At 43.2% G+C, this 24,328-nt stretch overlaps 1 protein-coding gene across 1 annotated transcript in view; it reads right to left on the reverse strand.

The window, feature by feature from the left end:
* Window positions 1–2,594: 2,594 nt before the first annotated feature.
* Window positions 2,595–24,328, reverse strand: part of PHLPP1 (PH domain and leucine rich repeat protein phosphatase 1) — a 212,994-nt gene continuing 191,260 nt past the window's right edge. The window contains exons 13-17 of the mRNA XM_082852916.1: window positions 22,367–22,497; window positions 17,715–17,819; window positions 10,003–10,197; window positions 7,367–7,595; window positions 2,595–4,810 (exon numbers count right to left, since the gene is read on the reverse strand). Coding sequence (XP_082709042.1) covers window positions 3,641–4,810; window positions 7,367–7,595; window positions 10,003–10,197; window positions 17,715–17,819; window positions 22,367–22,497 — 1,830 coding nt within the window. The 3' untranslated portion in view covers window positions 2,595–3,640. The remainder of the gene's footprint in view (window positions 4,811–7,366; window positions 7,596–10,002; window positions 10,198–17,714; window positions 17,820–22,366; window positions 22,498–24,328) is intronic.

Here is a 24,328-nt window from a genome sequence, read left to right on the forward strand (position 1 = left end):
CTTTTTCTGTGTTCCCAATTATTTTCTATCTGACCACCCTTAGTTCTTTACTTACAACAATGACAATACTTCCACTTACATAAGGCTTTACTATCTACAAATTACGTGGTTTGATCACTTGGGAGGAAGGGAGGGCAGATACCACACTGTACAAAAACCCCACACTGTCCAAAAATTCTATTTCCTGACGTGTCCGAGTGAATTCAAAGTGCCTTCTGATGAGTGTTTGCATGGGAATTGTGCTTTGTCCCCGTTGGGCAGTGCCAGCAATAAGCTGATGTTGTCCTATTAGATCCAAGGCATATTAGGGGGGTTTTATTTATTCTTCCCTATGGGGAATGGAGAATTGGATGTTGGAGACTGACTTCCTCTCTCCCAGGTCGATGCTATGATTCCGGCTACACATCTTGATATGTCTGCACGTCAGTGTCCCTAATATTTCTCTGACTACTTAATAGTGCTGGAGATTGCTTTCTGTCAGGTGTCTAGGAATGAAAGTAACTGAAACTTTCTTTTGGAAGAGGGGCAGGAGAAAGACCAAGAGTCATGCCCATTTCCACCCAAAATCTAATCTCACCAGCAGGTGGTGCTGTGACAAAAGCAATCTAGAGAAACCAGGTCAGATTGGGAGTCGGGGCTCCTGAGCCTGGCCCTGGTGCCCTCCGGAAAGCCACTATTCCGTGGGCACACACGTGGCAGCCTGTGGCTGATCCAACACCAAGCAACTTCCAGGGCCCTCGGTAGGGAGCTCTGAGTCTATTAGCAAGGCTGCGAGCCCCGTCAGAGCTTCCAGCCTCTTACCCACCCACCCGCCAGCCCTCTCCCAATTCGCGGGCCTTCCCAGCACGAAGGACAGTGTGGGGCGGGGCTGGGGGGATGCCCTTCCCCCTCATGCTCACCCTGGAGATCCCATGGCTTTGAGGAATCTTCAGTTAGGCACTTCACAGTTTTATAAGCCGTTCTGCATACATTATTAGATGCTACCTTGCTGAGCAGAAGTGAAAAGAAACTCCTTCTCAGGCAATAACTGGGAGACTCCTAAGCAAGAGCAAGGAGGCCTGGCAGTAGGTCTCCGCGTCTTTAGCCGCTTAATATGTGCTCATCTCTTACTTTTGACCCACACGCCTATTTACCCCAAGCTTCCAAAGGGCAGTTTTGTCCTTTATCTCCATAGTGCCTTACATGCGGCGTGTGCTCGATGTGACTTAATGGTCTAAGAAACTGAGAAGCAAGCAAGCACTGAACTGGCGGCCTTAGGAAAACAGCAGCGCCCAGCCTGTGCCCCTTCTCCCAGTCAGCCACACACGTTAGGACGTGAGCTGAGCCCCCACTTGGGACTTGCTGGTCCCAGCAGCTGCCCCTGGCACAAGCAGTTGCTGTGGGACCCATCGTGGACTCCTCAAATTATTGCTGCCTCTGTTGGCCATGCTCAGGGCGGAAGTGTTGGTGGCTCCTCTGGAAGGGAGCTGCCGTGGAATCGGATCTGCACTGACCGTCTGGGCAGGCCCTGCTCCAGGCAACAGGTGAGCCCTGTCCACAGGGGATTTAAGCACCGAGGAGGTCAGAGAGCCAGCCCAGATCTTCTGTAGTGACTACGGCACTGGGGTGAAAACCCAGAGCCTTCCAAGTCCGCCCTGATCCACCTGGAGCAGAAGGACGACAGGGCGGCAAGGTGCTGCTGAGTGGGGCTGGGCGGAGGGACCCTCAGATGGTTTTGCTCCGGCTCTAGAGCAGAGAGCTCTGCCCGGGCTTGGGCAGTCTAGTCCCTTATGGGCTGAGAGGAACTCAATCTCCTTCCACAGCCCTAGTGGTTTTCAAAGTACACAGTGTACAAGTAGCCTGACATGCAATGAAGAACGGACGTCACCAAGACAAGGTGGGGGGGGTCCTCTGATCTGACCACCCAGCGAGGGGACGGACAGCCCATTACTGAGTCTACAAGAAAGACTAGTTGCCATGTCCTGTCACTGAACCAGCCAGGTACCACTGGAGGGTAGATCTGAAGAAGGAAAAGCATTCTACCTGGGAAGCTAGTCCACATGAGACAAGAGAGAAGACCCACAGCATCTCCAAAACATGGTTCACAAGATGCAGGGTCGGCGGGGAGGGGTGGGGCACTAGAGTCTGTAAATGGGGCCAGTAAGTCAGCTAGGAATACGGGATTTCCTAGTGGACCCCACTGCACTGACATTATTTCTGCTAGGGGTAGAGAGCGAGGCAACCAGCTCCAGTGTACATTGTTAATCAACCATACTCCAATTTTTATAAAAAGATCTATTAACATGTTCAGGTGATTGAGGGGGCCTTAAGAGACCTGGAAACCAACTTGGCTTTGTGGGAGTTTTCCAGGGATCTCCTCTATGCAACCTCATCTATTCCCCTTTTACTGTCTACCCTACACAATAACAAGAAGAAATAGAAAGGCTGTAAGACCAGCTACACGTATTGTTAACCACAGGGTTGATTTCACTACATTCGTTCAATGTAGGTTAGCCTGTTGGGTATTTTCCCTTAAAAAAAAATCAAAGTCGGAAATATCTGATGACCCCAAAGTTACATGCATTCATTCCACACCCAAGCTGGGTGGGATCATCTGCAAGACACATCTGGCTCTTGAGACAAAAGCAGATGGGTCCAATACTTGTAAATTTTATATTTATTATAACAAAAATGACATGTTCATTTGTGCATTCTGCTTTAATATAACTCTTGGTATGTAAATGATCTAACTGAATTCTATACAGTCATGCTGATTGTGGCAGCAGTAAGGAACACAATTAAAAAGTGTCTACAAAAGAGGCTGGGTGGAAACAGGAGAGGAAGAAAAAGGGTCAGAGGCCCGTCGGGTGCAGGTTCGTTTCCAGTGGCCTAAGGTCCACCTTATTTGAACAGCAATGCTCTCAGCAATGCTCAGGCTCATCATTCAATGAATTAAAAAGGTGGGGGGATGAGGGGGTGTGGGCAGGAAGGTGTGTCAGAGGGGGAGGGGAGGGAAGTCAGTTGTTTAGTCCCTTATGCCAAAACTACAAAACATGTGAAGCATCACTATACAACACTGAGCTATTTACAATAGAAATTTTTCAATCAACTGTTCTCTCAGAGAAAATTAGTGAATCCAGTGACTTAGGTCACCTGACAGAGTAAAGCAACTCCTAGGAGTTAGTCTCCATATTCTACAAATGTCTATCATTTTCAAGACCAAAAAAAAAAGGCTTCCCCCCCCCACCCACTGCAAAGAAATACAGAATTACAGTATTATTAAATCATTTAGCACTGGCAACCTGCCCTGCCTTCCAGACAAACAAAACAACACAAAGCCACTTTAAAAAGTATTACATTATCATTAACTGTTTCTCTGTAATATATTAAACCTTTTGTTCTTTGTCTTTACACATCTGATATGTTAGGGGAAGAAGTTAACAAATTTAAATCATATTGGTACAGCATCACGAGAAGAAAAGTGGTAATTATTTTAAAAAATGACCAACAGAAGGGGAACCTACAGACTGGATGCAAAGACAGGCTGGGAAAGCGTCTGGGAGAAGGGCGTGGAGTAAACCCCTGGTTTAACGGGAGCCTGGGAGGCTCTGGCAACTCAGCCTTTGTTGGTTAGTTTATTTTTAAGCAGCGCGCGGGTGGGTCATAGCGGTGTGTCACAGCAGTCTGGCAGCTGGTCCCCCGGGCACTGCCGCGGCGGCGGCTGCACGTGGAGCTGTGAGGGCGGCGGTGGCGGTGGCGGCGGTGGCGGCTGCTGGTGTTTCATGATCTCTTTGACCTCCTCCTCCAGCTCCGGGGGAATGATGAACTGATCATCAGGATCTGGCTGAGCCGGGGCTGCAAAATAGCCCCCCGGCTTGCGGAGAGGCGCGTCCGTGGCCACCTCTATCACGTTGTGGCTCCGTTCCTGGGGCGCCACGGAGCCGTTAGCCCTCCGGCGCCCCATGGTCCCCACGGCGGCACAGTCCGCCCTCCGGGGCAGGGCCGGCTCGTCCTCGTTGGCGCTGATGACGATACCCTCGTCGCTGGCCTCGGCCGGCAGCTGCAGCAGGGGCTGCTGCCTCTCCTTCTCCTTGGCGCGGCCGCAGTGGATGTCCACCTCCACCTCCACCCGGCTGCCGTTGGTGAAGACGCCCTCGATGGGCTCTTCGTCATCGCTGTCAAGGCCGTTGTCGGAGAAGGCGCTAGAGAAAGTGGCGCTGGACAGCTGGCGCTGGAAGGAGCTGGACGGGCAGGCAGGGTGCAGCGAGCAGCGCGGCTCGCTGGGGCAGGCGGGGCTGCTCTCGCTCAGGGCGCCCGGAGGGGGCTCGTCCGAGGCCGTGGACCCCACCTCGCTGCTCATCTCGGACGTGGAGAGCTCGCTGCTCATCTCCGAGGCCAGGCCGCTGCTGGACGACGGCACGCCTAGCCCGTCGGCGGGCCGCTCCTTGATGACCATGCTGACAGAGGGCGGGAAGGTGCCGGGGCTGGGTGGCGGCACGGGCCCGCCGGCGCCGAGCTCGCAGCAGCAGAAGCTGTCCTCGGGGACGCTGAGCTGCACCACCACGGCGCTGACGCTGTCGCGGCAGCCGTAGCTCTGCGCCAGCGTGCACAGCTTCTTGGCGGCGGCCAGAGCGTCGGGGACGTTGCGCACGGCCCCCACGGCCTCCTCAACGGACAGGCTGTCCCACAGGCCCTTGCTGCCCAGGATGAAGAACTCGTCCTGCGGGGTCAGGGCCACGGACTGCACGTGGGGGCGGGGCACCACGCTGGGGTGCAGGAACGTGTAGCCCAGGATGCGCGTGGACTCGGTCACTCCGTTCACTTTGCCATCCTGGAAGAAGAGGGGTTTCCAAACAGACGTTACCACGGAGCACGCGGGGCGACGTGCGGCTTCCCTGGGGCCTCCTGCCTGGGGGACCACCGGAGCGTGACACGCGGTCCACAGGGGGAGGGGCTGCCCACCCTCCTGAGAGTGGTTCATGTCCACCTGTCATCAGAACCCTGGGGCAGAAGCCCGGGGCAGGTAAGAAGCAGGAGGGACAAATGGAAAGTATCTGTTACTCCCTTTATTGGGACCCGTCTATCTCCAAAGCAGACCATCATCTGACACAGCAACACGGCTGATTAGCGCCTCCTGGAACCCACGGGGGTCCCGAGAGGAAGAGCCTTGCTGAACGCGCCAGTGCCGAGCAGCCCCCGAGGCAGGTGCGTTCCAGATAACGCCCGGAATCTTAGGTCCCTCCCCAAAGCACACCAACCATCAGGGGCGGTAATGTCTGAAGGTCCAGAAGTGAGCGGAGAGGCACTGTTTTAAACGTAAGAAGGTTAAAAACAATTGGTGGGGAAACCGTGGGGTGACTAGCTGGGTACAACTGATCGTGTTTGGAGAGGTAGATGCTTAAGGAGAAGTGCCAGGTCCTGCCGCTTCCCCGAACTCACTTCCCTGGCAGCAAATGGAGACGACAAAGTCTCCTGCTTCAGTCCGGCCGAGTTCACGCCACTTACACCACGAACCAAAGTTTCAGACCACTTGCCGATAAAAAGCCTTTATTCTGAAGCTGGAGGAGAGGAGGGGAGATAACCCCAGGGTGTACCTGCTCGGTTCTTTATTCTTCAAGTTTGAGGTTCTCGGGTCTAGGACGTGCCTCTACATGCCCCTATTTTTAACACCTTTTCCAGAGGAGGCTCCATTCGGACAACTTTTATGTGTGTCTGGGATGAGGGAATAGTGATGGTCTAACCATCTCCCTCGAAGCAAGTGTCTCTTCCGGAGAATACCCATTCCCTTCCCAACCCTACCACGTTCCTTCATTTGGGAGTACATCCCCCAGCTCCGCAGACAATCCTGCCACGCAGGCAGCACAATTCAAAGTAAAATTACTAAAGCAGGGCTTCAAGCACAATTTTCAACTCCCTTAATTCTCCTAATATATTTGTTCTTCCCCAAAATGTGGAATTTCGGCAAAAATTACCCTCGCTGTTCTGCCCAACCCTTTAAGATCTCACCACATCAGAATCAATGATTTTGTCCGTGTGTGTGTGTTTGGTGGGGGGGGGGGGCATACCTCAAGGCAGGGAAATTAAAGAAAACCAACGCAGCAATACAGACAAAGCGAGGAAGAGGGAGGCAGAGAAAGCAGGAGAAACCTCTGAAGCACCAACTGTGACACATTTATGTAGCAGAAATGGTTAATCTTCGCATCGTGTAATGTTGAACATTTAATTCAATATGTTTAATAATTTCATCCAACCCCATCGGAGACTGTCTAGCGTCCATTTTAATCCTCTCTGCTCTTAGAACAAGCAGGGAACTAAAATCTACACGCGGCCTCCTTCGCCAGACCCTCGTGGTGGAGCCCGAGTCTTTATCTTTCTCATGGCCCTTGGTCAAAGTCTACCAGGAGTCACAGTCCTTCTCTACTGAGCTGCAAACGTTCACCACTGTCTACCCGAGCTACAAATGCTTCCAGGGGTTTTATCCACAAGACTGGACACCTCCTGGGGGCAGATGTGTGTCTCCGGGGATCACGTCTGTAGCCCACATCACGTTTCAGGTGCGCAGCAGGTGAGCCACACTGTAGGATGAGCTAGCGAGTGGAGCACAATTCCTCCAGCCCACTTCGGAAGCTGCGCTACAGGGAACCTTCTGTCACGAAGACTGACACCCGTGTTTCTCAACAGCGGCACTCTTGACATTTTGGGCCAGACCATTCCTTGCTGTGGGGCTGTCCTGTGCACTGTAGGATGCTTCGCAGCATCCCTAGCTTCTACCTGCTACATGCTACATGCCCCAAGCATTTCTGTTGTGACAACAACAGTGTCCTCGGACGTTAGCAAGTGTCCTGTCGGGGGGAGAGGGCCCCTGGCTGAGAACCGCTCACTGCCTTACTCAAGTGGAGCAGACGGCATGAACCAAAGTAACTCCTCCTTACATGTACACCGATGCGCACACTCGCCTCGTAAGACAGGACAGACACATGGCTATGCCCACTTTACGGAGGACGAGTCTGAGGCTTCAAGGTTTCAAGGTCGTAGCCCGCAAGCTGCAGATCTAGGACAGGAGGACCAGCGGCGTGACTTCAGGGCTGGAGGCTTCAGCCCCCTGCCGAAGCGCCTCCGAAGAGCGGCTGTGAGGATGAGACGGTACCGTGGCACAGCCCTCGATGCGGAGAGGCCGTCGGTAACTATTTTATCACTCTGTATATTGTAACGTCTCCAGACACATCACACGCAGAGTTTGCTCTGTGCTACTCCGGATGTGGAATTTTAATTTTAAACCAACTGCAATGTTTAAAGAACGTCCTTTGGTGGGAAATGCTGTCTGGCTGATTCTGCCACGACCCTGGCCCCGTCCTCCCCCGTCCTGAGGAAAGTCCCTCTTCCTTACCTCCGTGATAATGGCCTTGTGCCGTCTGATTCTTTTCAGTTCTTCCTCACAGCTCATAACGTATGACCTGGACAGAGGCAGCGGCTTCCCGTTCCGACACAGAACCGTTTGGCACTTGCCCACATTAGCAGAGGTCAAGGTGAAGGGTCCTCCTGGGTCCACAGGGTCATGCTTGATATGACAAAGGACAGCAGCACCTCCAAGTTTCTGCCCAGCAGTTCCAAGCTTCCTGGAAAACGAAGAGACGGGGTAAAAACCCACACACACCCGTCACGTGTAGTTTTGCCAGACTGTACCACTGGACGGGGCTAGGAGGAAAAACGGAACTTGGGGCTCCACCAGGCCTCTTTCACCAAAGCAGGCACTGCTCAACTCAGGAAAAGAGCCTGTGGAATCTGACACACACATACACACACACACACGGAGAGGTGTCTGCTCACAACTGGGGCAGGTGTCACTTCACCACGAAAGACCCAAGGAGCTGCTGTGGAGTCAAGGAGCCCTTACCCTGCTGCATCCAGCCTGCCACTCCCGAATCGGCGTGCCCCAAAGACGGGGAATGACCGCTTCTTTCTTCATCCCCCTCTCTAAATCCCCTCTGCTCCCGAGAGAGGACAGCCGGAGTGACCACTTAACAGGAGCAGGTGTAAACACACTACACCCACTGACACTTCAGAATTACCTGACCACCCTCTCTCTTTATTAGGATGTTTGGGGGGACATGCTTTCAAGTACTGGACCATTCATGTTCTTGTCCTATACAGTGCAGACTTTCTAGATGAGTGATGTCTATTCTAGAATATTCACAGAAAGGACGTTCTAGTAATGAAGCTCCAAAGTGCTTTTATTCACCATCAGTCCATACACGTATTGAATACACAAGACACCTGCAAGTTCTAACAATCAAAAGGAGGTAAGCACTCTTATCAGAAGCCCCACAGACGGCAGTGCCTCCCAGACGGATCCTGAGTGGTACAGAAGGTTAAGATGGACAGACTCCCCTGTTTACAAGGGCAGACCCTGTCTAGGTTAGGCAAGGGGCACCACTAGTGATGGAAACCAGGGCTGCCTGTTCATATAAATTAGGATGTCAGGCACAGAGAACATACAGTTCTCCTGAGGACTGAAAAGATCACCACATACCCCATATCCTGTTAACCAATAGGGAAAATAAGAGGCAAGCAAATGACCTAGAGATGGGCTGACAACCTGGGTCTCTAAACTCCAACTTCTGCACATCTATGACCGGACTGGACTTTAGGCCCTGCCAAGGCAGCACTGCTTTCCTCCTGTCAAAGGCACAATGATTCCTCCCAGCAAAGCCAGAATTAGGATGGTATTTGTGAGAAGTACAGCTAGTAATCAGAGTTTGAGGTTCTTAATTCTTATCCAGTGTTTGGGGGTCTATAAAAAGCAGACCGCTCACGAGTGTGTGAAGGGTGTGTGTGTGTTATGTGTGTCTGTATTTATGAAATGTGCTTGCTTTTTTCCTAAAACAAGACGGTGGTCAAAACAGAAAAGTAGAGAGATGTGTAGATAGATGTCCGTGTCTTATACCTTATGGCATTAAGGTATTTAGAACAATGACTGGTATATATTAAGGGCTCACTAAATATTAGTTATCAGCGTCAATTATTAACTGCACATGCCCACTGAGAATCTGAAAGACAGGTGAGTCGAGCAGCAAAGAACCCCACTGGGCTTGCCTCTACTGAGCTCTTCAAGAGTATTCATGACTTAGGGGAACTTTCAAGGCTTCTCTGGACCAGCATTCCTTAGCAGACACTTTTTCTACTCCTGTTGCAAAGATACTTCCTCTGGCAGATTATCAAGGCAGGGAAAAGGGAGAGAAAGAGAAAAGATAGTCATTGTTCCCATGACCTTTAGAGCGCTCTCCACTTCCTGGTCCCACAAGAGCAAGTGTTTGCAATACAATATTAATAGGCAGTTCCTTTACAACCTACAAAGCCTTTAAAGTGACAAAAGAGCGAGCAATTCTTCGAATGTGGGAATGCTCACAACATGCAGCCCTCAGAGTTAGAAACAACATTCCACAACTTCCACGGTGACCAAAAGCTCTAGGGAATGGCCTAGGATTCTACTAGTAACACTGTCTGAACATTTAATAAAGGGGGAAAACAATATATGAAGAATGACTTAACTCCTGGCCTAAGATTTGACCATCTCAAGTCCTCAAAAGTTGGCACTTCCTGAATCAGTGACAGTGCTCCATGAGGGGGAACAAACCGAGATGGAAACAGTCCATTGCAAAGAGCACTCCACACGCCAGAAGGTCTAAAGAGCGTCTGGCGCTCACATGATTTGGGGTGAGGGGAGTGTGTCGTAAACAATCTGGTGAAAATCTGGAATCACGACAGGCCTGTGAGACCAGTTCTAGGAGAAACTGAATTCCTGTCACTGACTCGGCCTCCAACAAAGTCGTCTGAACATCTGTGTGTCTCAAACGGAACACAGTCCAGCCCTGATACTTGGGCAAAACCAAATCGCCTGAATGCACCTTGAATAACGCATGTTCAACGATAGGCTTTGAGATTACTGGACACCTGTTTTTCTAACCAGATGGCAAACACTCAAAGAAGAGCAAGAAAACACAGGGCAGGTGCTCTAAGTTTTACCTTTGCATAACAATGAACGTATTGACCATGTATTCTTCTTCGTTTTTTGTTTTCTGCAGCTCTTCTGCCAAAATGTCACTCATGGTACACTGGAGAAGGTAGGGCACCTCCACGTTCCGGTCTCCATCAAATACACCATACAGGGCCTCCCGGTTGTCACGGAAGTTATTCACCGACAGGGCTGCAACACACAACCTGCAAAGCAAGCATGCTTTTGTGCTAAGTTGACTCATCTTTCCTTCTCCATGCCCAACCCAGCTGTGTTTTTTTCAGATTTGCTTAAGCCAGTCTTCTCTCTTTCTTCATGACTCCACATAGATTAAGAATAGGTAAACTAACCCCAGCTAATTTATATCAACTAATTCCTGTGAGTGAAGAAAAATGATAAGCACATATTTATGCTTCATGGCTTTCCCCCACTCTTCTGATGATTTTATTTTTAAATGGTAGTGAAAGAAAGACAGTAGGAGGCATGGGAAATAACACCAGATTATGAATGCATATGTTCACATTCATTCACAAAACATTTATCAAGGAGAACTTCCACATGGAGCAAAAATGGAGTAACAACTAAAACACTAGGAAAAGTACAGGAAAAGTATATACTGATGGGAGGAGAGCTGCACAGGGCGCTCTAGAGGCCTGCAGAGTCTCTCCACTTAATCAGACTCTTTCCAAGTAATGTAACTGTGTCCCATAAATTGTCCAAAATGAATAAAAGACTAGGGGAAAAATTAAAAGCCAGGGCATCATTAAGTGGTGAGATGACTTTAAGCAGCCCATCACACGGGGGAGTGGATGGAGTCTTCGAAAGAGAAGAGAGACAGACAGAAAAAAGTTTTGAAGAATCAATGGATGGACATATTTCAAATCTGATGAAAACTATAACCTACAGAGACAAGAAGCTCAACAAACAGTAAGTAAAACAAGAAAAAAAACTGAGGCACATCAAAATCAAATTGCTGAAAACCAGGGATAAAGGTGGGGTTTGGGGAGTAGAGAACAACATATCCTACAGAGGAACAAAAGACGAATGACAGCAGAGTTCTCATCAGAAACAATGCAGAAGACAGCGGAGCAACATCTTTAAGGTGCCGATAGGAAGAAACTGTCAACCTGGATTTCTAAACCAGTGAGAACAGCTTTCACAAGTAAAGGTGCAAAAAAGACATTTTCAGACGCACAAATAAAAGACAACCACTACAAGAAATGTAAAAGGAACTACATGAAACAGAAGAAAATGATACTACCAGATGGAAATCTGGATAAAAGAATGAAGTGTATTGGAAATGACAAATACGTGAGTAAATATAAACATTTTCTTTTCCTTATTTTAAAAATCACTTTAGAACAGTGTTTCTCAATGGGGGAAATTTTGCCCCCAGGAGACATTTTGGCTTGTAACGATTGGGAGTGGTGGTGATATTGACATTTATTGGGTACAGGCCAGGGGTGCCGCTAAATATCCTACAATGCACAGGACACCCCCCTCCTTCCCCTGCCCCACAACAACGAAGAATTATCTGGCTCAAAATGTCAATAATACTGAAGTGGAGACACACTACTTTAGAATAACTGTTTAAAGTAAAAATTATAACAATGTATTCTGGGGTTTATAACAAAAGTAGAAGTAAAACATATGACAGCAAGAGCAGAAAGACTAGGAGAGGGGAAATGGAAGTACACAGTGTAAGGTTCTTATAATATATGTGAATTGATATATTACTTGAAGGTAAACTGTAATTAATAAGGTAAAGGTTATCCTATAAACCCTAAACAAACCCCACACACACAAGTAGAACTAGTAAGAATAAAGGAGATAAAGTGGAATAAGAAATATTCAATCCAAAAGAATGAAGAAAAAGAGAAAGAGAATCAAGAACAGATGAGACAAGCAGAAAACAAATACTAGTAAATTGGCAGATTTAAACTTAACCATATCAATAATTTCATTAAATATAAAAATGGTCTAAACACCACCCAAAAAGACAGAAAGTCAGATTATATAAAAAAGCAAGATTTAACTAAATACTGCCTGTAAGAAATACACTTTAAACATAAAGAGACAGGGGCTTCCCTGGTGGCACAGTGGTTAAGAATCTGCCTGCCAATGCAGGGGACACAGGTTCGATCCCTGGTCTGGGAAGATCCCACATGCCGTGGGGCAACTAAGCCCATGCGCCACAACTACTGAGCCTGCGCTCTAGAGCCCGAGCTCTGCAACAAGAGAAGCCACCGCAATGAGAAACCCACTGCAACAAAGAGTAGCCCCCCGCTCGCTGCAACTAGAGAAAGCCCATGCAGGAATGAAGACACAACACAGCCTAAATAAATAAATAAACAAATAAATAAATGAAATACACTTACTAAAAAAAAAATCTAGATTTATTTTAAAAATAAAATAAAGAGACAAATAGCTTAAAAGCAAAAGGATAAAAAATGATATACAGTGGACCCTTGAACAATATGGGTTTAAGCTGTGTAGGTCCACTTATATGCTGACTTTTTTCCTCTAAATACTACTACAGTACTACACAATCTGTGGTTGGTTAAATCTGCGGGTGTGGAACCTCGGATACAAAGGGCTGAATGTAAAGTTACGCGTGGATTTTTGACTGTTTTTTGACCCCCGTGTTGTTCAAGGGTCGACTATACTATGCTAAATACTAATCAAAAGAAAGCTGGAATAGCTACATTAATACCAGACAAAATATATTTCAGCACAAAGAACATTACAGAAACAAAGAGTCATTTCATAATGTTAAAGGGGTCAGTTCGTCACAATGCTATAACATTCTGAATGTTTATGCACCTAATAACAGAGCTTGGAAATACATGAAGCAAAAACGGAGAGAACTACAAGGAGAAACAGATAAAGCTAGAGTTATACTCTCTCAGTCACTGATGGAAAAGTAGACAGAAAATCAGCAAGGATATTTAAGACTTGAACAACATTATCAACCAACTTGATCTAAATGATACCCTACCCAAGATTTTTTCCAAATGCACACAGAGTATTTACCAAGATAAACCATATTCTGGTCCAGAAAATGCCTCAGTAAGTTTAAAGGATTCAACTGATTCAGAGTATGTCCTCTAACCATATTGGAAAAATTGCTTAGAAGGAAATTTATAGCTCTAAATGCATAGAATATTAATACCTTAAGCCCAAATCAATGACCTAAACTTCTACCTTAAGAAGCTAGAAAATTAAGGGCAAAACAAACCCAAAGCGAGCAGAAAGGAAATAATAAAAATAAAAGCAGAAGTCAATGAAATAGAAAACAGAAAAACAACAGAAAAATCAATGAAACCAAAAGCTGGTTCTTTGAGAATATTAGTAAAACTGATAAACGTCAAACCAATTTGATCAGGATAAACAGACAAATGACAAATATATTAGGAATGAGAGAGGGGAGAGACACAATCACTACAGATCCTGTAGACATTAAAAGGAGAATAATGGAATATTATGATCAAGTTTATGCCAATAAATTTGAATACTAGATGAAAATGCATAAATTCTCTGAAAGACATAAATTACCAAAGTTCATTCAAGAAGAAGAGATAATCCTATATTAAAGAAATTGTATGTCTAGTTATAAACCAAAGAAAATTCCAGGCCCAGATGGAATTTATTAGTAAATGCTACCAAACATTTAAGGAAGAAATAATATAAATTCCAAACTCTTCCAGAAAACTGAAGAAGAGGAAATACTCCTCAATTCATTCTATGAGGCCAGCATCACCCTGATACCAAAACCAGACATAGACATCACAGGAAAAGAAAACTACAGGCTAATCTGTGAATACAGACGTGCTCAACAAATTACCATAAAACTGAATCCAGCAGCATATAAAAAAGGGTAATACATCATGACCACAGGGAATTTTTCCTGAAAATGCAAGGCTGATTCGACATTTTAAAATCAATGTAATTCACTACATCAACAGACTAAGAAATAAAAAATATGATCATCTCAATTGATGCAGAAAAAGCCTATGACAAAATCTGATACACATTATAAAAACTCTTTAGCAAACTAGGAATAGAAGGGAATTTTCTAACTTGATAAAGGAAGTCTACAAAAACACCTTTAACATCATATTTAATTGTGAAAGATTACATTCTCACCAAAGGAGATATAGGTATGGATGATAAGCATGTGAAAAGATGATCAACAATCATTAGTCACTAGGGAAATAAACATTAAAACCACAATGAAATATCACTATTGGAATGACCAAAACCACTACCACCACTGCCACCACCTGATCTTACAGGTACTGGTGAGAATGTGGAGCAACGAGAAGTCTCATTCATCGCTGCTGGGAATGCAAAATGGTACAGCCACTTTGGGAAACATTCTGGCAGTTTCTTATAAAATTAAATATATACTTGTCATAACGACTCAGCAATCCTTCTCATAGGTATTCACCCAAGAGAAATGACAACATTTGTTCACCCAAAAACCTGTATGCAGGTTTATATGTTTATGGGATTTTTATTTGTATTTGCTAAAAAATAGAAACAATCTAAATAATTTATCCTTCAAGTTGTGTATGGATAAACAAACCGTAACATATTCATGCAATGGAATAATACTCTGCAGTAACAAGGAACAAATTGCTAACACATGCAACATCACAAATGAATCTAAAATGCATGGTGCTAAGTGAAAGAAGCTAGACTGAGAAGGCTATATACTGCATAATTCCATTTATATGACATTCTAGAAAAGGCAAAACTAACGGAACAAAAAACAGATCAGGAGTTGCCAGGGGCTGGGAGGGGGGAGAAGAAATTGCAACAGAGGGGCATGGAGGAATTTTGAGGAACTGTTCTATAATTCGATTATAATGGTGATTACACAATCACCATCACCAAGCAGAGCTCGAGCTCTTTCATCAAAACTTGCAGAGCTGTACACTAAACAGGGTGAATGTTGTTGAATATAAATGATACCTTCTTACTGTATATAAATTAATGAAAAGAAGAAAGTTATTAAGCACCTAATATGTATCATGGCTAGGTAACAGCGGTATGAACCTGAAAATGTAATTCCTGAGCTTAAGGAGTTTGGGGATAAATAACAATAGTAATACCCATTATCATTAATGAGAATAATAACTAAATTTAAATAGAGTTTACTATATGGCACATGTTATTCTAAGTTCTTCACGTATGTAATCAGTGGATCCTTACAATAACCCTATAAGGACAAGTAGTATTTTTGATGAGGAAAGTAAGCTAAAGAGAGATTGAGTAACTGCTCAAGGTCACATAGCAAAAAAGTATAGAGCCCAGATTCAAAGCTAGGAAATCTGGCTCTTACCCCAGTACTTTGAAATTCTTTTTTTTTGCGGTACACAGGCCTCTCACTGTTGTGGCCTCTCCCGTTGCGGAGCACAGGCTCCGGACGCGCAGGCCCAGCGGCCATGGCTCACGGGCCCAGCCGCTCTGCGACATGTGGGATCTTCCCGGACCGGGGCACGAACCCGTGTCCCCTGCATCGGCAGGCGGACTCTCAACCACTGTGCCACCAGGGAAGCCCAGTACTTTGAAATTCTTGCCTCCATTTATGAAAGAAAAAAAAGTTATCCCTAGTTATATGACAATTAGTGGCAAAGTAAAATTTAATTATATAATAGTAAATCGTCTTATAATTCTGTCTTCTTCTATAAGCTCCCCTTGCTAGAAAGAATGGGGCAGGAGGTATGAAAAAAATAACGTGTTTTAGAAGTACAGTAGTGATTTTTCTTTTCTGCTGAAGCTTCCTGTTTGTTTTTTAGTCTGAGGAAGAACCTAAATTATAGGATTGCAGCTCCCTGCTTGGATTTTCCCAAAGGATCTGAAATAACCTGATAGGGAGGCAACACAGCACCAGTACCCATAGGGGAAAGTGGGAGGGAGAAGAGAATAGATGTCTATTGAGATTTGGGGCAGGGACAACTGCAGTTCCCTCCTTCCTTCAAAGCAGCAAGCTCCTTGCTTATATATCTACTTCATCCACAACTCAAAAAGAAAACTCTTGAGAAACTTCTGCTGTCAAAACCAAAGGGTAAGAAAGCGAGGGAAAATAAAGCGAGGGCCAGGGGTGGCATGGGACTTCTGAGGTGCTGATATGTTCTAGTTTTCGATCTAGGTGCTGGTTCACTTAAGGACAATCCATAGAGTTGTATGCTTACCGTTTATCTTACACTTCAATATAGCAAAAATTCTTTTTAAGAAGGAATTGTGGAAAAGGGAATTATGTAGGAAAAAATACCTAACTGGTCACTGCTTCATTAATATGTATGAGTAGATAATACATTTTAATATCCAGAGAGGTTTAAAAACCAATCTTGGATTTCACATCAGTGTTCTGGAATTAGAGAGCAGTTTCACACACTGGTGTTTATAAGTAAGACAGAAGATCTTTTGATCTAAAAAAAGAAAGATCTCTAGGAAGGAACTTTGACTGCTCCAAAGAATGTATAGTTTCTTCCTCTCTCCCCAAAATATAATGATATACAGTGCAAAGTACATAGAACTAAGCAGTCAGAGCCCAGACACAACTGGTTATTCTGCCTTTTTTGGGGGGGGGGGCAAATGGAACAGAGATGTTGAAATGGGGGCTACGTCTTCTCTAATATGCCAAAGCACACTCTCAGGGAAAGAGGACAGGATCAGTGCGTCAGACGCACAGTGCGAGTTCATTCTGTTTTCTGACCCAAGGAAAAGCAGTCAGCATGGCAACCACAATTCCACCTTTTATTTTCCATGAAGGGTATTCAAGCTAGTCTTGAATGGTGGTTCTCAGTCCTGGATGCATATTAGAATCACCTGGGGGACATGTTAAAGCATTCTGATTTAACGGGCCTAGGCTGGAAAATGTTCTTTAAGGTTCCTCACCTGACTGATTCTAATGTGCACCCAGGGTTGAACGCTGTTAGCTATTATGGGATCATCCTCCACTTCCTGTTCTTCCCCTGCTCTCAATATTTTGTGTTCTTATACCTTAGCTAATTAAATTATGACCATTCTAATTTATAGGATCCTTTGCTTTTCTAGTACTGATTTATCAGCACCCCTTCATAGAAAGCAAGCAAGCCTGAAGAGCTGGATTACAATTCTCAAGAAATCAACATCTGCATCAGAGACAGGGCAGGTTGGTGAAAATAGGGAAGAAAAAGAAATTAAGATGCACAAGACCTGATGGCAAGACAAGCAGCTGACATTACAGGGAATGGACATCAAATTCCCGACAAGCTAATTTAGACTGTAAAAAACAGCTCCACAGAAACAGTGACTGTCAATAACATAAGGGATCTCGAATATGGACAATCAAGGCTACTTCTACTCCTTTAATACTCTCCCTGTTTTGCTTGGTAAACAGGCTTCAGAGAAAGATAAAGGGGCTTTTCAAAAGAGCAGGGATGCATTTCAATACTTATGCCTTCTCCAAACACTGGAGTCTCACATAGATATAATGTGTCAGTTACACCGTATCCTAGCAACATCCTCACAAAGAGAGAGTACGTGGTGCCAAGCAGGGCTTAGCCTAATGTTCCAGCCTAAGTCATGAGGTGGCCTCACTCTGGGGAAACACACTGAAATAAATGTGACACGGGGAAAGTGTGTGCTAGCACTGGGCTTCTACTCCACTAAAGCAGGGAGGCAGGGGGGCGGGCAGGTGGCGGTTCTCACTCCAAAGTTTCACCCCACTTACTTGTTTTTCACCCCTGAAGCTTCGGTGTAGCCATGGCTCCATACAGCTGGGGCTCCAGACGCATCGCCTCCCGAAGGCTGATCAATCTTGAAACAGCGGATATTACTAACCAGAGAAACAGAGGGGCCAGGAATCATTAAAACAGAACATGTGCAAATTGCTACTTTTACCTGAGAAATGAAAAACACCTAAGCACTCTGTACTTACCATTTGTGTTTAATGTGTCTGCAATATTTATCAGCAACAAGAGCTAGCTACTCATCATAATGAAAACAAAGGGGCATATATACAGAGCATGAAAATTAGTTTTATCAGCATCAAATGTCGGTTATTAGGCACTTTCTCTCTCTCTCTCACACACACACACACACACACACACACACCACCCCTAGATGGCTACTCTCTCCTGGGGATGAAGGGGACAGCTCTCAACCTTGGCATGAGAAAAGACAACTATTAAGTTGGGTGTATTCTCACAACAGGAAGCCCAGATTTGAAAAGAATGAAACCCAAGCCACGACTGTACTGTGTTTGGATCATGTGAGAGAATTCTGCAACACTCATCCTCAAATCCAGTATCTGCCCACATCACCCCTTCAAATATTTCACAAACATTACTGGGGACTTGCTATCCCCTGAAGCTTCCAATTCTTTCCTCACCTGCACAACCATGCTGAGACCAATATCATAAAATTATGAAGTAAACGAGGGGCATTCAATAAATTACACATTAACTACATATAAATGAACTGGGAAACAAATTCTTATCTCACTTTGGCTCTCATATGCTATAAGTGGTCCAAAAGGACCCAAAACAGAAATATTAGAAGAGTAAACCTTCAAATGCAGTTCATTAAAAACCAGCCTGCTAGAAAGCATTCAGTGCTCACAAACAGGAAGTCATACAGATGTGAAGCAGGTTTTTAAAAGGCCACCTACCACATGGTGAGATAAATCCCTACTTGTAAATTGCCACTAGTTTTTTCCCCCTTACTTAAACGAGAGAAACAGAATTATGTATAATCTCTTAACACCTAAACAATTTTGTCCTGAGCCCAAGAATTGAAATTATCTGTTGGCATTCATTAACTCCAAAATATAATAAATACTGAATACCTTTCCTAAGAACCATTCAACTCAGAAGTAAATCAATGTCTAATAATATTCACTTTGATTCTAGAAATATTTGGTGGCAATTTCTTTGAAATTTAAAAATATTTCATTAAAGAAAAGTTTCTACTCTTCATTACCAGAAAACATTCACCTTTTCCTTTATCCTAAAAAAGCTGAAAAACTTAAAAATCATAGGTAGTGTCAACAGAAAATCTCAAAATCTAATACCTCATTTTACAGATATATCCTCCTTTCAAACCCATCAATAAAAGGCGTATTTAAAAAGATAGTCTGCTGTTGTTTGCTTTCCATATGACCTGGTACCAAATTTTATCCACGTACAATGGCAAGCAATGCAATGGGTTTCTTAAGGCATACCTTAAGGTTCTCCCTACATTTTTCCTACCTTTCTGAGTTCTGGAGAAAAACAGAAGACTCCTTTCTAAAGACATTTATACTTTTTACAGAACAGGGAGCCTTCAAAGAAATAATTCCATTTCCTAGCCTGTTGTTTTTTTTTTTTTTTTTTTTTTTCGGTACGCGGGCCTCTCACTGCTGCGGCCTCTCCCGCTGCGGAGCACAGGCTCCGGACACGCAGGCTCAGCGGCCATGGCTCACGGGCCCAGCCGCTCCGCGGCATGTGGGATCTTCCCGGACCGGGGCACGAACCCGCGTCCCCTGCATGGGCAGGCGGACTCTCAACCACTACGCCACCAGGGAAGCCCTCCTAGCCTGATTATTAAAGAAAAAAGTAATCCTTAAACTCGCCCATAATCCTTTCTAGTGAAGGAGCAATCTCTCATTTCCGCCAAGCTGAACACAGTGTGTGGCTGAGCAGCCGTCTGAAGTGACCTGGATGTTGACTCTCGTACATCTTGAAATTAGTCTGAGGGAATCTGGGAGCCGGAGCTCAGTCACACGGAAGAGTCGCCATATGGACTAACCCTGCCTCATGTAGAACAAATAGGCCAACCCGCTAAAAGAGCAAGTAATACATGAGATATGGAAACTCTCCCAAGTTATTAAGAAGCCACAACCTTCTAGATATTAAATAGAGGGTAACGTTTTTACCTAAGAGTGTTATGATTTCACTGTCTGTTACTAATTTTTTTTTTAATCTGAGAACACACATGTGCTTCACTGTAGCAGCTCTGGCCACTCTAGTAACATATGTCCTTTGGTAGAGAATTTTAAGAGATACTGTCTTATGCCTATATAATAATGGGGTCATTCTATTATATATATGGTTTTGCATCTTTTTTCTAATTACATCTTGAACATTTCCCCATGTCATTTTATATTCATCCTAAATTTAATTAGAAATATCTTGATGACTATCTCTAAAAGTTGTATCAATTTACAACCCTCCATCAACACAAATTTGAGGGGGAAAATGTTATCATTTAAATATTTTATTTAATATTTCCTTGATACACTAATAAGGCTGAACTTTTCATGTAACTATCCATACTTTGTTTATTAAATGTTAATGTGCTTCACTTACTTTCTGCTTGAGTGAGTACTTATCACTAAGAACATTCATAAGAACATTTTCTATTAAGAAAGACTCATAAGAACATTTTCTATTAAGAATATTAATGCTTCTATTTTTCTTATTTTTTGCCAGCGTTTCTTCTCAGTTTGTCATTTGCCTTTTAGATTTACCTTTGATAGCTTTTGGAATAGATATCTAAAACTTTTATGTAAAAAAAGTATTTTTATATAAAAATATACATAACATAAATATCAAAACCACTCTATACATATTGACTTCTTTTCTGATTTCCCCCACCCCCTTCTCTGCCCTAAAAAGTCCTTTTCTGGTTTGTAAATATATCCATATGATTTCTTCTTACTTTTAAAAATTATTTCATTTTATGTATTTAACTCTTTAATTTAGCTGGAATTTATTTTGGTGTGCAATAAAAATTCAACTTATATTTTTCTCCAAACAGCTACTTCCATTGATTAACAGATTTTTATATAATTATTTTTATCATAAAATTATGTCATATTTGTAAAAACTCAAAAAGTTACCCATTATAAAGATGAAATATGTTTTGCTAATCCATGTATTCTTAGTTCTGGAAGTCCCTTAGAGAGTGTGTAGGCCATCCTCCCTAAGAGATGAGAAAACTAAGGTCTGGACACACTGAGGGATTTGGGCCAACGCTTCACATACTGATACACAGTGGAAAGAGCCTCGGTCCCCGTGGCTTCCCGACGACACTGTACTTAGGCAATATTCTTCAACTAAATCAATTTTCTCATTAAGTACTTAAAATATCAACGAACAGGCACTAATTAAGCCAATTCCAACCAGGAATCACCTTAGGTGATTTTCAAATTTTGATATGTACTAAAGCCTACGATAATAATAATGGACCACCAATATTACTCTTCTTTTCAAAATTCTTCTCCTTTTCAGTTTTTTCTAAGATATTGGAAGATGACTTTCAGCAACAGATATTACAACAGGGTTTAAGCACAGATGGCATACACAATGTCTAATGTGTGTTGATGTCAAGGAGTGTTACTTTGAGATACACTGCAAAAAATTCTGAAAATTCAGAAAAATTTAAAGAAGAAAGTAAAGACCATCCATAATTATATTATCCAGAGAACAGCATCATTTTAACATTTTGTTTTATATCCTTTTAGGAATTTTCTCGTTGTGCATGTGCACACACACACGCACACATACCCAAATGCACACAGATTTATGCTACAAAAAGTGGGATTACACTATACAAATTTCCTTGTAAACTTTCTTTTCACCTAACGTCATATGCAGAGATCTTTCAAGTTAGTAATATAACTCCACATCATTGTTTTTAGTGGTTGTATAATATTCATTATAATATTCATCATGTGAAGCATAATTTAATTTTATTGATATTTAGAGTTCTGTGATGAACATTGTTATAAAGAAATCTTTTCTAACAAGGTTAACTTTAATGTTTTACATAGTGAACTCCATCCAACCTGTTATTCTCCATCAACAGAAAACATGAGACAGTACCAATGAACTCTCTTCCCAAAACAGGAAGACAACCTAGCAGGATCTAACTACCCCACTCTCCCAGTTTTGTTTAAATAACCTGAATTTTAGTTCCAAATTGTTCATTTACCCCACATTATGAATCTCCTGCAAAATCCCTTTGTAACATTTGCATTAAGCATCACACACCATATTATTCGTAACGGAGATGTACATTTACTTCTTGGTTGTTCACTGCTCTCTCCTGTGTCTTTAAATCCCCTTTTCCTCTTTGTTTTCATTATTCTCATCTCTTTTTGTCTGGACACTTTCTCAAAAACTTTCTGAAAGGACACGAGTATCCAATTACTTGAAAATTTGTTTGGCCATTCGTCCATTTTGGTGAACTACAGACTCACAAATCACTTCACTTCAAATGTGTGTAGATAGACCTAATAAGTCAACAGATGCTTCATATTCCATTTAATGTTTTGACTAAGTGATAAATGTCATTTTCAGTGAATAGCGATGGGGCTGCAGCGCTTCACAAAATACTTACTTCAGCAGCTCCAGGGTTTTGTGATCGAGGGCGAGTCGGGGGTTTCCAGTCAGGTCTAGTTCTTGCAGTTTTGGAGGCAGGTTTTCTGGTAAAGTGACTTCGCTTAGTTCATTACAGCTCAGGTCCACGCACTGAAGGAACAAGTGGAAACACGAGGAGATGGCCTGGAGAAGTTGTTCAGGTAGTTCTATGCTCCTACTCGTTGCAGGAAAATCAGTGTGACCGTTCACTGTACTATGATGGCCAAATGCAGAAACTACGTTTGTCTGCTATTCTGCCATAAACATTTAAAACAGACTTTGCTAAATGTAATTAAAATTTTACTTTCTTTAAATAACACAAATTCCATGTTCTTTATACTCCCCAGCTTCATCCTTTTAAGTTCATCTCTACATTTAAAAATTAAGCATTAACTGAAAAACCCTAAAGATCGTGTCTCACTCACATTGTTCACAATATCTCCGCACTTGCTGTGGCCATGAGGGTTACAGTTACAACATCAAGATGGAACTTTAAAGGGCTTGTCTTTGGTTTTTAAAACAAAGCAAAAAACACGCAAAATGAGGAGAAGGCAGGGAACGAATATTCAAAATGGGAAGATAATTCAAAAGAAGCTAAATAAGAAAGTGGCGAAAGACTAGCAAGTGAGCCTGCCTACTATATGCACGGGAAAAAGGCAGGAGTCAAATATAGATCCTGCACTCCAGGCATCCAATACCTGGACTTTCCAACAGCCCTGCCTAATCTCACCCGGAAAACTGCCACAAAAAGGGTCAGCATACCGATTAGAACGAAAATTATGTGTTATCTGTGAATGGGAATAACACCACCTTTCTTGCAAAATGTAAGGCTTAAATGAGCTAAGTCCCAAAAGGAGGTGCTGCATTTCTGTTAGGGGAGCGGGCACCAGGGTAGAAGAAGGATCACATGCACAAGAGAGAACAGTTGGCAATTTTTCTGATAAGAGAATGTGTAACCAACAATTTAGCAGAATGGGGAGAAAGCATTCAATTATCTGGCTTGAGCTGGTACCTTATTATAATATTTTAAAATGCCTAAAGAGCATATTAAAAATCTTAAGGTGGACTGAAAGGCAAATTGTATCCAAGAATTTCAGTCTTAAAAGTGGACAAATTCATCTTTATCTGGAAAATTTTTTAAAGAACTTAAATCTATTATGCATTGGGGAGGGGTAGAGACTGGGTAAAATGAAAACCTCTATTTTTGGAGAAATATATTCTCAGTTGAATTCAAACAATACAATGTTTCCACACAAATTGTTTCATACCCTTGCTCTGAAACAGTAGCAATGATATACTGTAATTTTTTTTTATTATGAGAGCATTATAACCACATTATAAAAAGTTGGACAGAGATTAGAAAACTTACCGTTAAATTTAACACCTGAACACAACCAGTGTTAGAATTCTATTTTTGTTTCTTTTAGCCTTATTATTAATATAAAAAACTTTTAAAACCCATAAATGTAGGTACAATTTCATTACATTTCACTTATTCTATATCTTCACTCCCAACACCTTTTATAGTCTTAATACTTTCAACAGAAGTACAAGAATTCACTTAACCTAAATGTTAATAACAGGGACATGGTCATCTCCTTTTTTTGTTTTTCCAAATATAAATAATGGTTGCATGAATAGCCAACTGGACTTTAACGAAACTCTGATAATACTGGTTCATAATGGGCTATTCTGGCAGTATGGTCAGTATACATCAGTACAGATAAAACAACACATGGTGTCAATATAATCTCCTGGTGGTAATGAAACATGAGCTTAAGGCCTGACAGGTGTGGGCAACACAGAACGTAGGTGGTTGACACAAACGAATTCAGAGGTCAGAGCATGCATTATGGGGAAAGAGTAAAGACATTTTAGAACATTACTGAATTTTTTGAAATTGGTGAGCAATGTTTTTTAATGTTACCTCTAAGATTTAAAC

This window comes from Leucopleurus acutus (assembly GCF_964270905.1).
Source record: "Leucopleurus acutus genome assembly, chromosome: 13".
NCBI classification, from domain to species: Eukaryota; Metazoa; Chordata; class Mammalia; order Artiodactyla; family Delphinidae; genus Leucopleurus; species Leucopleurus acutus.